We start from the raw sequence: 14,009 nt of genomic DNA, 5'->3' as shown, positions 1-14,009 counted from the left end.
GTTACTAGTCTATGTTATTACCTTCATAGTGGGTAGTGTCATAGGTGTGGTAACATAGTTGTCTTCATTTATTACTTTGTAGACTCATTATGCATTGGAAACCGCTATGTGATGGTAACATATTATGTTACTCTATTTGCCTCTCTCCTCATTAACTACTTGCCACATCACCAATTTTGCTTATGTGGCATCTATGTTACTACCTATGTTACTCCCACTATGACCAGCCTTACACGGTAAGAAACATAAAGTTTTTTTTTCCAAACCACTAGGAAAGAAGTAAAAACATGGAAAAGGACAAGTGAAAAAGCGGCGTGTTCTGCTCCACTTGTCTCTACCGCAGTCCACATACAAAACCGAACCACCACGTACCACTGTCGCGAATCGTGAAGCGGATCCGACGCCCCGGGCGCCTCCTCCCCCCACTCTCCTCGCCCCCCTTCCACAGTCCCTCCCATCCATTACGCCGAGGGCGAGAAAAAGCAGAAAGGGGAGAGAGAGAAACTAAACCCGACTAGGCGCACCAAACCCAACCCACAACGCACGCCGCCGCCGCCATCTCCGGCGACCGCGGCGACCACTGCGGCGCCCAAACCCTAGGGCTGCCGCTAACCCCTCAGCGCCTGGACTCTGATGCGTCCCAGCCCATGGCCCCCCACCCCCGTCTCGCCCCCCAGGCCCGCCTCCTCTCGCTGGTGCTCGCTGTCGCCCTCGGCCTCGGGAGTGCCGCCCCCGGCCTGGGCCACGGGCCGGAGGCGTCAGATCGGGCCGAGCCGGACCCGTACTCGATCCTGACGTGGCACGACTACTCGCCGCCGTCGCCGCCGCCCCCGCCGCCCCCGCCGGCGGCGCCGGCGGCGACCTGCGCCGAGGACCTCCATGGGAAGGGGGACTTCAGCACGACCTGTGAGCTATCCGAAGAGGTCCAGCTGGACGGCGACGTCTACATCACCGGCAACGGCAGTCTGGTCCTCAACTCCGGTGCGGCCCTGACCTGCGAGAAGCCCGGGTGCGTCATATCAGCCAACCTCTCCGGCGAGGTGCGTCTCGGCCGCGGCGTGCGGGTCGTCGCCGGGTGGGTCTCCCTCGCGGCCGCTAACATCACAATCGCCGACACGGTCATTGTGAACACTAGCGGTCTAGCAGGCGATCCGCCTGACCGCACCAGCGGCGTACCCACGGGGACTCACGGGGATGGAGGGGGTCACGGCGGCCGAGGTGCCAGCTGCTACGTCAAGGATGGGCAGTCGCAGGAGGACTCATGGGGAGGTGATGCCTACGCATGGTCAGACCTCGAGCACCCGTTTAGCTATGGAAGCAAAGGGGGCTCTACTAGTGTTGAGAAGGACTATGGCGGCGTCGGCGGTGGTATCTTGTGGCTGTTTGCGGATGACCTGCTAATGAATGGTACAGTGCTCGCAGATGGTGGTGATAGCAGTGATAAGGGCGGGGGTGGCTCTGGTGGGAGCATCTATATCAAGGCCAAGACTATGTGAGTGTTCGTGAAATGCTTTAATACCCATCCTGCTTCCTTTCTACCGATTGGGCTGACCAACTAGCAGTTAAGCTATTTAATTTAACTGATTAACTTGAAGATTGGCAAATGGTTTCCCAAATTGGAGACAGCGCTGATGGACTGGTAGGTCCTGTTGATTAGGAACTAGTTGGGATTTAGGAGTATAACAGTGTTTGTGTTGTGATTGCGTCATATAATGATGCGTGAAATTTGTAACTACACTGAACTTAGTTGGGCTTTCGGGGTCGGGGTCAGTGAATTAAAATATAAGAGACGAACGTTCCCTTTCGCTTATATTTCATTGATTATTACATTCATTAATCATACAGTAGATTATACTTTAATGACTGAAAGAACATAAATATGTACTCAGAATTCTAGGAGCGTAGTCTGGTTCGAACTAGTGCTGAAAATTGTCATGTTGCGATGCTAATAAATGGAAACTTAGTTTGGTTTACCATGTAAGTAATAATCACTGTCTTCACTACGTTACTCTGTCAAGTGGATTTGGGGATTATCTTTCGCTCGAAGATCACACTGGATAATGAGTGGTAGCGAAATGACGCATACAGTTAATAGTTTGTCGATTTAGCAAAGATTTTCTACTGATAATAAGTTGCCAGTAACACAAATATATACTAAAATTGGTATTCTACTGCAATCATTGGTTGAGTGCTATACCAGTGTGACCAGTGAGGAATAGTTCTTCTATCTATTGCTGCGCACCTAGCTACTTTTATTACCAGAGCCATTTGAACTGAAAAATTTCCGGTGTCTTTCCTCTTATAGTTTGACTAATGCTATTTTGCTTTTGTTGCAAGTCCTTTGACTATGTATGTCAGTATTCTAGTGAGTACGTGCAGGTTTTCCCTCTCTGATCTTTTGTTGGCGACAGGCATGGTGCTGGCAAAATCAGTGCTTCTGGAGGCAACGGTTTGGCTGGGGGTGGTGGAGGACGGGTTTCTATTAATGTTTTCAGTAGGCATGATGACACCCAGATATTTGTTCATGGTAACTTTTTCAAATCTGAATATTTGATGCAGATTTATCTTTTGTTCACAAGTCATCATCCCTTATGGCTCTGACAAGTTGGTAGTACAAATTTGCTGACTGTATGCTATTACACCTTGTTGCTCTGGTGCACTCGCTGACACTCATATATAGTTGTGTACCCATATTTTACCATATTTTTCTATATTCTTGCATTCCTAAATTTAGCTTAGCAACTCTGCATTTGCAAGAGACATGATCACCTGAATGCTCTGCACTGTTTGTCTCAAATACAATAATATTCACTATTCAGCCATGGAAGCATGCTATGCTACTACACGTCTACTCCTTTTGTATGCTCGCTCTTAGGTTTCAACATGTTTATTAGATGAAGTGCTAGTGAAGTTCCCAGTTTGAGTACTCTTGAGCAACTTTCTTACCGATTTAGGGATGAATGCAGTGTCTAGACAACCCTATTGATTTAATGTTTTATTTGCGTTTGCGTTTAAAGTGTGTTACCTTTGCCAGGTGGAATGAGTTCGGGCTGCCCAGATAATGCAGGAGCTGCTGGAACTCTCTATGATGCAGTACCTAAGAGTCTTGATGTTAACAACAATAACATGAGCACACAGACTGACACTCTTCTGTTGGACTTCCCAAATCAGCCACTATGGACAAATGTTAACATCAGGAATCATGCCAAAGTTGTTGTGCCCTTGCTCTGGAGTCGTGTTCAGGTACACAATGCTTTGCAGTATTATAATGATTAATGCTCTACCGGTTGTGGCATCTTCAGTAATGCCACTTCCCTGGCATGGATCTGTTTAATGCTCTAGCGCGCTGACCATGACAGTTTGGGTGAATCGTGCTTCAATTCGTCTTTAATTTATCTATGCTCTAAAAAAGCAGCAGGATATATATTTGATATTTTTATTTTTAATCATCTGTTGTATTATCTATTTATCACAAATGCTATGCTGCTACATATGCTACTTTACAACCAAAAGGAAGCACTGTGATTTACATTTGGCATTCTCCTCTGTGTTAATATCGTGTGAACAAAGCACTCCAACATTTGTTGAGGTGTCTTGTGGGGTTTGTGCTCCCGCTACCTTGCAAATATTTTTCCTTTTCATGACTTCATGCTTCCATGCATATGCATGCTGAAGTAGTGTTGGAGCTGACTCACACAAGTTTTTTCTGGAAACTCAAACTGCAAATCCAAACAAGACGGATCTTTCCCAAAATGGGTATTATTTTGTTAACGCCTGGTCTTGGGGTAACACACGGGTTAACTCCATTGTCGCCACTGTAGCAAGTGACGGCCAGTTTTGACATTAATGGGGATTTTTGGTCTTGTGTGAATCATTCAATGTTTTTAAGGTGGTAAGGCGAGGCGAGGCGCTGTAGCACTGCCTCACCTTTTAAGCTCTTAAACCGTAAGGCGAGGTGACGCCTTAGACACACACACACACATAATATATGGCAGCCAAGTAGGAGATTTAACAACTAGCATTAACAAAATGTACCATGGGTTGCATAACATGATAACTGGCAGCAAAGCTGGATCGTAGGATGTAGGTCTTTGCCTAGGATCATTGGATATCATAAGCATCAGCAGCCGTAGCCTCAGATTCCATCAGAGCAGGGGTCACTTTGGCACTGTGGCAATACAAAGAATGTGCAAAGGCCAAAGGGATCAGAGAAGAGGAGGAGAAAGCAGAGGAGTGAAGGGATGCATGGGTAAGGAGAGCAGCAAGGTGGTGTGGCTATGGCCTTGTGGTGGAGCCGTGGAGAATCAGATGCGGAGAAGGGGCAGCAGATGGGGAGGAGTAGAGGCGGAGGAGAAAAGAAGTGGAGCCTTTACCAGAGTGGCGGCGGTTAAGCAGGCTCTTGAAGACGACCTGGCGACCCCATGACCTCATTGGGCTGCGCCAGAGGAGGAGACTTGAGAGGATGAGGCCACCCGCGCAGATCTGAGCCATGGAAGGTGGTGCTCAAGTTGCAGTTGCCAACCGCCGCCTAGGTATCCAGAGAGGAGAAACCGAGAGAGCTCTGCTCTTAATCGTTTAATATGGTTTGCTTCTCTTTCTCCTCCTTATACCAATTTCCCGCTCGAGGGCTCTGGTCCCCGCTCGTTGTTGCTCTGGCTATGATGTCCATCTTGGCCCAGGGCGGCACCCTACGTGCCTCAAAGTCCACGCCTTAAGCTGCTGTCTAAGGAGGGCGTGGCGCCTCGCGGTTGGAGTGCCCTCGATGCCTAAGTGACGCCTTGAAAACACTGGAATCATTAGCACTAAACTTGTGGTTTTGCGACAGAAAACCTAAAAGTTGTGGTAAATTGACACGAGTTCTCCTGAAGCGTTGTGGTTTTGTGAAATTCACTCATATATATGATGCAAGTTGAAGTTCCCTTATAATAAGGCAATAACTCCATGTTTTTTCAAAGTATTTGAAAATAGCATGGTACCAATTATTTTCATTTTTCAGGTTCAAGGGCAACTTAGCCTAAAATCTGGTGCTGTTCTGACGTTTGGATTGACCGGTTATCCATACTCGGAGTTTGAACTGATGGCTGAGGAGCTTCTTATGAGTGACTCAACAATCAAGGTGATTTAGCTGTTCTTGTTATTTGCTGTCTTTCTGGTGCATCAGTTTTACATATGTCACACTATTTTGAACTTTTATAGGTGTTCGGTGCTTTGAGAATGTCTGTTAAGATGCTCCTTATGTGGAACTCCAGAATGCTTATTAATGGTGGTGGAGATTCAGTAGTTGCAACGTCCTTACTGGATGCTAGCAATTTGATAGTCCTGAAGGTCCATTATCGGTCCACTGTCATTGACTCTTTTTTCCCTTTTGCTGCTTTTATTTACGCACATCAATTTCTTGTATATTTGTCAGGAATCATCTGTGATACATTCTACTGCTAATCTTGGAGTTCGCGGTCAAGGTCTGCTGAACTTATCTGGAGATGGAGACATAATCGAGGCACCACGTCTTATTTTGTCACTGTTCTACAGCATACGGGTATGATAGATATCCTTCAGTATAACATGTTCTGTTTCTTTATCCAAATATTTGTTTGTATCTACATGTTATTTTGCATATTCATTTTTACTTTTTAGCCCATCACTGCAGATTCTATTTATAAGCAACAACCTTGTTACTGTTTTCTATATATTTTACTCGTGTCGAATATCCTTGTCATACTTATTCAGCTGCAGATGAAAACTTTTCCTCAATGCAGTTTACATTTTTGCTTATTGTATATAGCCTTTCTTTTGTCTCCGCACTTTAATCAACCCAATATGCTGTGTTTAACTAGGTGTCATTTATAGAGATGTCCTGATTAAGATGGCTCATATTTTTCCACTCATTCAACTTCGGCGTGATAGTTAATTCTATTTCCTTAATGGGTCCTCTCTGCTGTCTATTTTCTGCTGTCTATTTTCTCCTGTACTTATGATGTTGCGTAAGTTGCTTCATGAGGTAACCGGCCTTTCTGTAACTACTACTGAAAGAAGTACCTATAATGTTGTATATTTTGTAGGTTGGACCTGGCTCCATTATACGGGGTCCACTTGTAAATGGAAGTAACGGCGATGTGTAAATACTTCAACCTTGAACTATTGCTTTCCAGTGCTGGAAAGTTTTTTGCTCGTTAATGAGCTGTTAAATTTTGTACATCTATTAGGTCCCCAAAGCTGAACTGTGAAGATGAGAGTTGCCCTGTAGAAATAATTCATCCACCAGAAGATTGCAATCTGAATTCTTCACTGTCATTTACTCTCCAGGTACACTGTTTTTTTTAATCTTTCTGGTGTGATGCATATTAGGCTACTTTGTTGGTAACATAAGCATTACTACCCCTCTTCCCTTTAGGTATGCCGCGTAGAAGACATTGATGTCTGGGGTCTCATACAAGGAACTGTAATTCATTTCAATAGGGCAAGAAGTGTTACTGTTCACACATCTGGGACTATCAGCACAACAGGATTGGGTAATGTCCTATCTTCCTTTTGTCTGCCAGAATATGCAGTTGACTTTTGGCCCGCACTTTTAGGGGCACCTTGATTTATCCTGTGGATCCTGTGAGTAGACCAGCCCGTATTTATCAGCTATATGATTTAAGTATACTGTAGAAAATTCTAGAGCTGCTTGCTTATTAAGTCTTTCAGAACACTCTAATATTACAACTCTGTAACTTCGAACACATGCTAACATTAATTTTTAAGATTCAGCCAGTTTGTCAAAACGTAGTGTTCTATTTTGTTGTTTTCAGTAGCAAATATATGTTATATTGTATTCCAACCAGATGAGCACAAAATAAGCAGTCTAATGCTGATAATACCCGATGCGGATTTTGGAGCTTGGGTACGGGAACCTCTATCTATACTGCAGAGAATTGCATTTAGATGGTCCAACTTTTTAATAGGGAAAATCAGGTATTGATTTTGATTGAATATATGGTAAATACAGCCATCAATACATGTGAGGTGGGCCATGGATAGGCAATGCCGGTACATCCTCAATAACTAAGAACACTACATGTGGAACCCACTAACAAAAATAAATGTAACATTAATTAGTTACCCTCCCATTCATTTTGAAGTTGCAATTTTTAATTCATAATTATCTAATATTACTCATTTAAAGTAAATAAGCTTCATGTGGAAGTACACTAAATTTCATTACGAGTACACAGCCCCTCTTTGTACCTCCTGCACATTGAACGCTGTAGAATGGAGTAGTTCTCTCTGTGCTTTCAGGAATATTTGCCTTGTGTAAATATTAGATGCATGCTTTTTCTGTTGGCTGCAATGGGAATCATGAAGGCACAGCTCTTGTTTGCTTCGTTATCCATTTTTATTGTCTTCTTTTGTATCTCATATATTTCAATGAACTTCACTATTCTTTCCTTAGGAAGCAGTCTTTGAATAATGCGTTCATACCTTCACCATTTTCAAGTAATTTGATAAATAGATAGAAATCCTGAAATGAATGGACACCCAGATTTCCCTTATTCGCCACATGAATTGCTTATCATTTCTCTGTTCGTCTCAGCTTGATAAGCTGGTGTAAACCCCTTTGCGGGGCATGAGGAGAACCGTGTATTTTGTGCATGCTATTTTACTTCATGGTGCTTTATATTAGCATATGTTTCAAACTATTTCGTCTCAGTTTCTTCATTTCCATTTCTTATGACTTCAGGCTGCAAAAGTGGAATAGGACGAGGAAGATTATTAAGTAGCGGCCTAAGCGGTGGTGGTGGACACGGTGGTAAAGGGGGGAACAGTGTTGTTAATGGAAGCCGTGCTGAGGGTGGACCTACATATGGTAATGCCGATTTGCCTTGTGAACTTGGCAGTGGAAGTGGCAATGACTCAACAGGGCTTTCCACAGCTGGTGGTGGTATAATAGGTAACACATATATCCATGGTTGACCATATTTAGTTTAATAGGTCTCAAAAACTTGTGTCTTATGGTTGTTGTGACTGTATTCCAGTGTTGGGCTCATGGGAGTATTCTCTACCAAGTCTCACGCTCTACGGTACAATAGAATCAAATGGTGGTAGTTTGACTGATGCTGTAACTAATTCCTCCATTGGACCTGGTGGTGGTTCTGGGGGCACTGTTCTTCTATTTGTGCGCACTTTGTCCCTAGCAGAGAGTTCCGTCCTTTCGAGTGTTGGTGGCTTTGGTAGAGCTGGCAGCGGTGGGGGTGGAGGGGGAAGGATTCACTTTCACTGGTCTAACATTCCTACTGGAGATGAGTATGTTCCTGTTGCAGCTATTAAAGGATCAATACTTGCAAGGTCTGATTTGATCTTTTCTCTAATATTACTTCTAATGTTCTGTTTTCCTGGATGGATGTGCAAAACTATATACAGGCTACTCTAGATTTGCAGTATGTTTGGCAATTTAGGACATACCATCTGGTGTTAATGGTATTAGGGAATTTATTATTTTTGGTTGTTCAAATCTAATCTTGCAATACTTGAAATCTATATTTGGCTACTCTTCATGTCTAGTCTAATTTTGTTATGGGGATGTTATGTGATGACGAGGCCAAGAAATAGCCGAATTACAGTTCAAGTTTGTAGGCTGCGTGCTACCCCCCCCCCCCCCCCCCCCCCCCTTCTCCTTCTCGTCCTTTTAACATTTGGAGTTTAACTCCCTGCATCATGCTCGCTCGAACTGTATGTGGTTACGTATCATTGTATAGGTAGTACGGATGAATTTGCAGAAAATAAACTATTGAAATTAGGTTCAGACTCATGTATGCGTTCGAGTGTGCTTCACTGTGAACTTTGTGGCACTTGTGGATTTATCCTCCGTGCTTGTGTTATAATGGGGCCACTCACCTAGGCACGCGGGCGTGATGGCGTTTGTATGTTTATGCATCCTTTGCCATCACAAAAAGGAAAGTATGCTTGTTGGTTTGGAGGTACCGTAAGATATCAGAAACATCATTACTTAAAAGTTAAAATAAGATAATACTCCCTCCGTACCAAAATAAGTGACTCAACTTTACACTAACTTTGTACTAAAGCTAGTACAAAGTTGAGTCACTTATTTTGGGACGGAGGGAGTATGTGATTCCATCAATTTTGGGACATTTCAATTATGATCAAATTTGGATGTATTTAAAGGAAATCCGTGTCTTGCAGTATTTTGATTTATCCAAGGTGGATGTGTAATTGAGTTGTGTTTATTTTATGCATGCTATGATCAAATTCTATAATTTGGGGCTGAGTTGTGTTAACTTGTGATGTGCATGATGCAATGCTTGATTTTTGCACATTTTCCTTCCATCAACAGCAGTTGTTATATATATTGTTACATTGCTGATTGTATATTCTTGTGCAGCGGAGGAATCAGCAAAGGGCCAGGATTCCCTGGTGAGAATGGAACAGTTACAGGAAGAGCTTGCCCAAAAGGTCTTTATGGTACATTTTGCAAGGTATATGCCATAAACGTGTACCCCCTGTGTCTTGTATTATTTGCATCAACTTGTTACTACCTCTGTCCCAAAATATAAGACGTTGTTGCAGGTCAAATTTGAACTGCAAAAACGTCTTATATTTTCGGACGGAGGTTGTAGTTCACTATCATGATAGTGCTTAAATCAGTCCATGTGTCCATCACCACATTTATCAAAATTAGTAAAACACTGAGCAATCCATTTCTAATTGTGTATTGGTGGCTATATGCATATGTGAACTGTACTTATGTTGTTAATGTGGAGGTGTTCCTTTGGAAAATGCAGGAATGCCCTTTGGGAACATACAAGAATGTTACCGGATCTTCAAAATCTCTCTGCTTTCCGTGCCCTTCAGGCGAACTTCCTCGCCGTGCCGTGTACACAAGTGTCCGAGGTAATTCTTTGTATATTAAATATTGTGTGATATATAGTACTCCCTCCGTCTGGAAACTGTCGCTGAAATAGTGTATCTACAAAACGCGTCTACATACACTCATTTCACCGACGGTTAATTCCAGACGGAGGTTGTATAAGTGCAACCTAAGTAATCAGTTTTACTTCTTTCGAAATATCCCTGCAACTAGTCATTAGATTCAAATCTAGAATCTTTTTTCTTGCTACTATGTTATTTCTTCTACGTTTCCTTTTTTATGTTATATTGATTGCTTCGAACAAAAAACTCACTTTTGGGTTCTGTAAGTATGAGACACTTAATTTTTTTTCTTGAATATTCTAACTGGAGCTTATGTTTGACAGGAGGGGCTGCTGAAACTCCATGCCCGTACATATGTGTGTCAGACAGATATCGCATGCCTCACTGTTATACTGCTCTTGAAGAGTTAATATACACTTTTGGGGGACCTTGGTTATTTGGTCTACTTCTTTCAGGCCTTCTTATTTTGTTAGCTCTTGTTTTAAGTGTTGCTCGGATGAAATTTGCTGGCACTGATGAGTTACCCGGGCCAGCACCAACTCAACAAGGGTCGCAGATTGATCACTCCTTCCCTTTCCTAGAATCACTAAATGAGGTACTGTATAGATTCTGCTGTTCCAGCTCATATTTAGTTTAAATACCACATGAAGGCTGTTTTTGTTGTTGTTGTTGAGAAAACGAACATGCCGAATTAAAATTGAAGTTTTGCTATTGTTGCAGGTCTTGGAAACTAATAGAGCTGAAGAATCACATGGTCATGTACACAGGATGTATTTCATGGGCCCAAACACCTTCAGTGAACCTTGGCATCTCCCACACACCCCAGCAGAACAGATTACAGAGATTGTGTATGCATGCTTGTCTTCAAACCTAACCGCTTTGATTTAGTCTTTCTGATCATTTTGTTCAGCAGTCCCCAGTGCTTTGGTGGTTCACTGCTATGATTCAAATATACCTTGGCTGTTGGATATTCCATTGAAATGATGCAATTCTTGCTTATTTGTGCTGTCTCTGAATTTTCAGGTATGAGGATGCATTTAATCGATTTGTTGATGAGATAAACACACTTGCAGCTTATCAGTGGTGGGAGGGATCAATTTACAGTATCCTTTGTATACTCGCATACCCCTTGGCTTGGTCATGGCAACAGTGGCGTAGAAGAAAAAAATTACAAAGACTTCGTGAATTTGTTCGCTCTGAGTATGATCATTCATGCTTACGGTCTTGCCGTTCACGTGCGCTTTATGAAGGTCTCAAGGTCCGTTACTCTGCATTTCACTTTGTATCTAAAAACAGCAATCACTAGATGTTCGTGGAATGATCGTATAAACTTGTCTTTGATATTTTCTTTTGCTAGTCTTACTAATTGTACCCATAATTGTGTTTTTCTGTCAGAAAATTGAAATGACTTCCAGTTGCACTTTGAAACTAACTGTTCATCTTGTAACTGATGAAATATCCTCTGAGGGTGGGCAGATAAAAGTTGTACTTTTAAAGTTTTTATGATGGATAGATAGGCAAGTAGTAAATGTTGTTAGCTTGATTGTTGATGTTTAAAATAATCTATAAATGCGGACCATTGTGCATAAATTTAGGAATATCAACAGGGAGTAAATTCAAGTTTCAGATAAACCATTTGAGAGAATATTTTGGACAGTTGTAAAGTAAGACAGCTGTAGCGTTCTTCATTTTCTCTTTTCAGACTGAAACAATATCTTTTGAGTCACGATTGAAACTAAGATATGCCTGTTACTCTAATCTACAGGTGACTGCAACCCCAGATCTAATGTTGGGATATTTAGATTTCTTCCTTGGTGGAGATGAGAAAAGGCCTGATCTTCCTCCTAGACTTCGTCAAAGGTTTCCGATGTCCTTGATTTTTGGTGGTGATGGAAGTTACATGGCTCCATTTTCACTTCATAGTGACAGTGTGCTGACCAGTCTTATGAGCCAGGTATGAGTTTAAGATCTTTCAAGCTGCATTGTTCATGCTGCAGAGTTTTTCTTAGAGCCTGATGTTATTTCCAATTCACAGGCTGTGCAACCTTGGATATGGCACCGTCTTGTAGCTGGATTGAATGCTCAGTTGCGTTTGGTTCGACGTGGAAATCTCAAAGCAACATTTCTTCCTGTCCTTAATTGGCTTGAAACTCATGCGGATCCTGCTTTGGGCGTGAATGGTGTCCGTGTCGATCTTGCGTGGTTCCAAGCTACAGCATTAGGGTATTGCCAACTGGGTCTTGTTGTTTACACTGTCGAGGGAGAACCAGTGACTGCTGAACTTGATGGCAGCCCAAGAATTAAAATAGAGCAGCATTCGCCGTGAGTTATTATTTATCTGCTGGTCCTCAGCATTTATCATTTTTCTTGCTAAGCTATATTTATTTATAATGTTCTATTGCATCATGCAGAGTGCAGGACATGCTTGCTGATGCTCAACTAAGCCGCTCAAGGATTAAGGATGCTCTTATGCGGAAAAGGATTACTGGCGGCATTCTAGATAGTACTACCTTACGGGCACTTAAAGACAGGAGAGATTTTCTGTACCCGTTTTCTCTTATCTTGCACAACTCTAAACCAGTTGGCCATCAGGTTTGTCTATGCTACCATTTCAGCTTATAGAATGATTATGACTGAATTATGTAATTTTGCACTTACCATTCATTTGTTTTTAATTGCAGGATCTTGTTGGCTTAGTAATCTCAATATTGCTCCTGGCAGATTTCAGCTTAGTGTTGCTTACTTTTCTCCAGCTATACTCATACTCAATGGCCGACGTTCTCTTAGTTCTGTTTGTTCTTCCTCTTGCGATACTGTCGCCTTTCCCTGCTGGAATAAATGCTCTTTTTAGTCATGGACCACGGCGATCAGCAGGCCTTGCTCGTGTATATGCATTGTGGAACATTACTTCACTGGTTAATGTTGTAAGTACTCAGAATGTTTTAGGACTGTGTTTGCATTGGTCACTGATATCTGCAATAGTATGATCTTTGCTTGGCTATACCAAAGTTTACTTCATTTCCATAACTTGCTTGACATGCATGTTCAGGTTGTGGCTTTGATATGCGGATTCGTACACTATAAGTCGTCAACCAAGAGACATCCAAGCACACAGCCATGGAACTTTGGAACGTAAGAATAATTTTCTCTGCTAAGCACAAACTTATATGCATGTTTGTAAACTCAATTATATTAGGCTGTCAACCTCATCTTTTGCTTGCATTTTCTTTATCCTGTCGTTTATTGCACATTTTGAAATCCTATGCAGGGATGAAAGTGGCTGGTGGCTGTTTCCGACTGGACTCATGTTGTTGAAATGCATCCAAGCAAGGCTTGTTGATTGGCATGTGGGTAATCTAGAGATCCAAGACCAAGCAGTATACAGCAAGGACCCGAACATATTCTGGCAGTCGTGACATCCGGTTTTAACAGAGGTGCTTTTGATAGCTTTTTACAACTCGATTTTTTGGGAGTTGATAAAAGAAAAGGAGTGGGGGGCAGCTCGGCCTTTCTTTATTGACCGGGCCAAAGAAGCAACTACAGTGCTATATATGCATACTTCCTCGCCCCTCGTTTAATCATATGCAGGCACACAACCTGTGTTCTGTTTGTATATATAAAGGTGTTCTCGATCCATTCTTTGTAGGATTTAGACACCATAGAGTTAAAAACAAATACCCAAGCTAACTGAAGAGAGGGGGGGATGTCATTTTATTGTTTGTGCTTGTTGTTGCTGTTGTGTTACTGTTATGACCTTGCCCCTTGTGTTGAGCTGGGCATGGCATCAGTGTGTAACTTGAGTTGTATCTTGACTGTATAAAACAAGAACTAACACGCCTCATGGTTTTCATTAACAAATAGTAGCAAGGTTCATATCATCAAGTTGGCATCTTTATGTTCTATCCGTTCTAAATGAGCTGATTTCTGTTGTGGACCTTGACAGGCGGAATGATGTTGTGAATTCTGAATAATCATTTTGGATGCACGGTACAACCATGCTCATGGTTCATGTTCTTGCAAATTGGCTGCTTATGTAGCTTACTAGAACATGATAGGTGATTTCCTGTAAACAAAAGGACCTC

General features: G+C 42.4%; 1 protein-coding gene across 1 annotated transcript; it reads left to right on the top strand.

Moving 5' to 3' along the window:
* The first annotated feature begins 457 nt into the window (after positions 1 to 457).
* Positions 458 to 13,809, top strand: LOC123060395 (uncharacterized). Its single transcript, XM_044483094.1, has 22 exons — positions 458 to 1,492; positions 2,412 to 2,527; positions 3,035 to 3,243; positions 4,997 to 5,116; positions 5,197 to 5,325; positions 5,411 to 5,536; positions 6,060 to 6,115; positions 6,204 to 6,303; positions 6,392 to 6,509; positions 7,721 to 7,930; positions 8,016 to 8,325; positions 9,380 to 9,473; positions 9,780 to 9,888; positions 10,251 to 10,522; positions 10,648 to 10,775; positions 10,951 to 11,185; positions 11,693 to 11,881; positions 11,963 to 12,249; positions 12,339 to 12,519; positions 12,609 to 12,851; positions 12,977 to 13,059; positions 13,196 to 13,809. The coding sequence occupies exons 1-22, from the start codon at positions 648 to 650 to the stop codon at positions 13,341 to 13,343; spliced, it is 4,308 nt and encodes a 1,435-aa protein (XP_044339029.1). The 5' UTR covers positions 458 to 647; the 3' UTR covers positions 13,344 to 13,809.
* Positions 13,810 to 14,009: the final 200 nt, after the last annotated feature.

Source organism: Triticum aestivum, chromosome 3A (genome assembly GCF_018294505.1).
Source record: "Triticum aestivum cultivar Chinese Spring chromosome 3A, IWGSC CS RefSeq v2.1, whole genome shotgun sequence".
Taxonomy (NCBI): Eukaryota; Viridiplantae; Streptophyta; class Magnoliopsida; order Poales; family Poaceae; genus Triticum; species Triticum aestivum.
The sequence above is the reverse complement of the archived record's forward strand: the minus strand, read 5'-3'. Positions and strand labels throughout refer to the sequence as shown.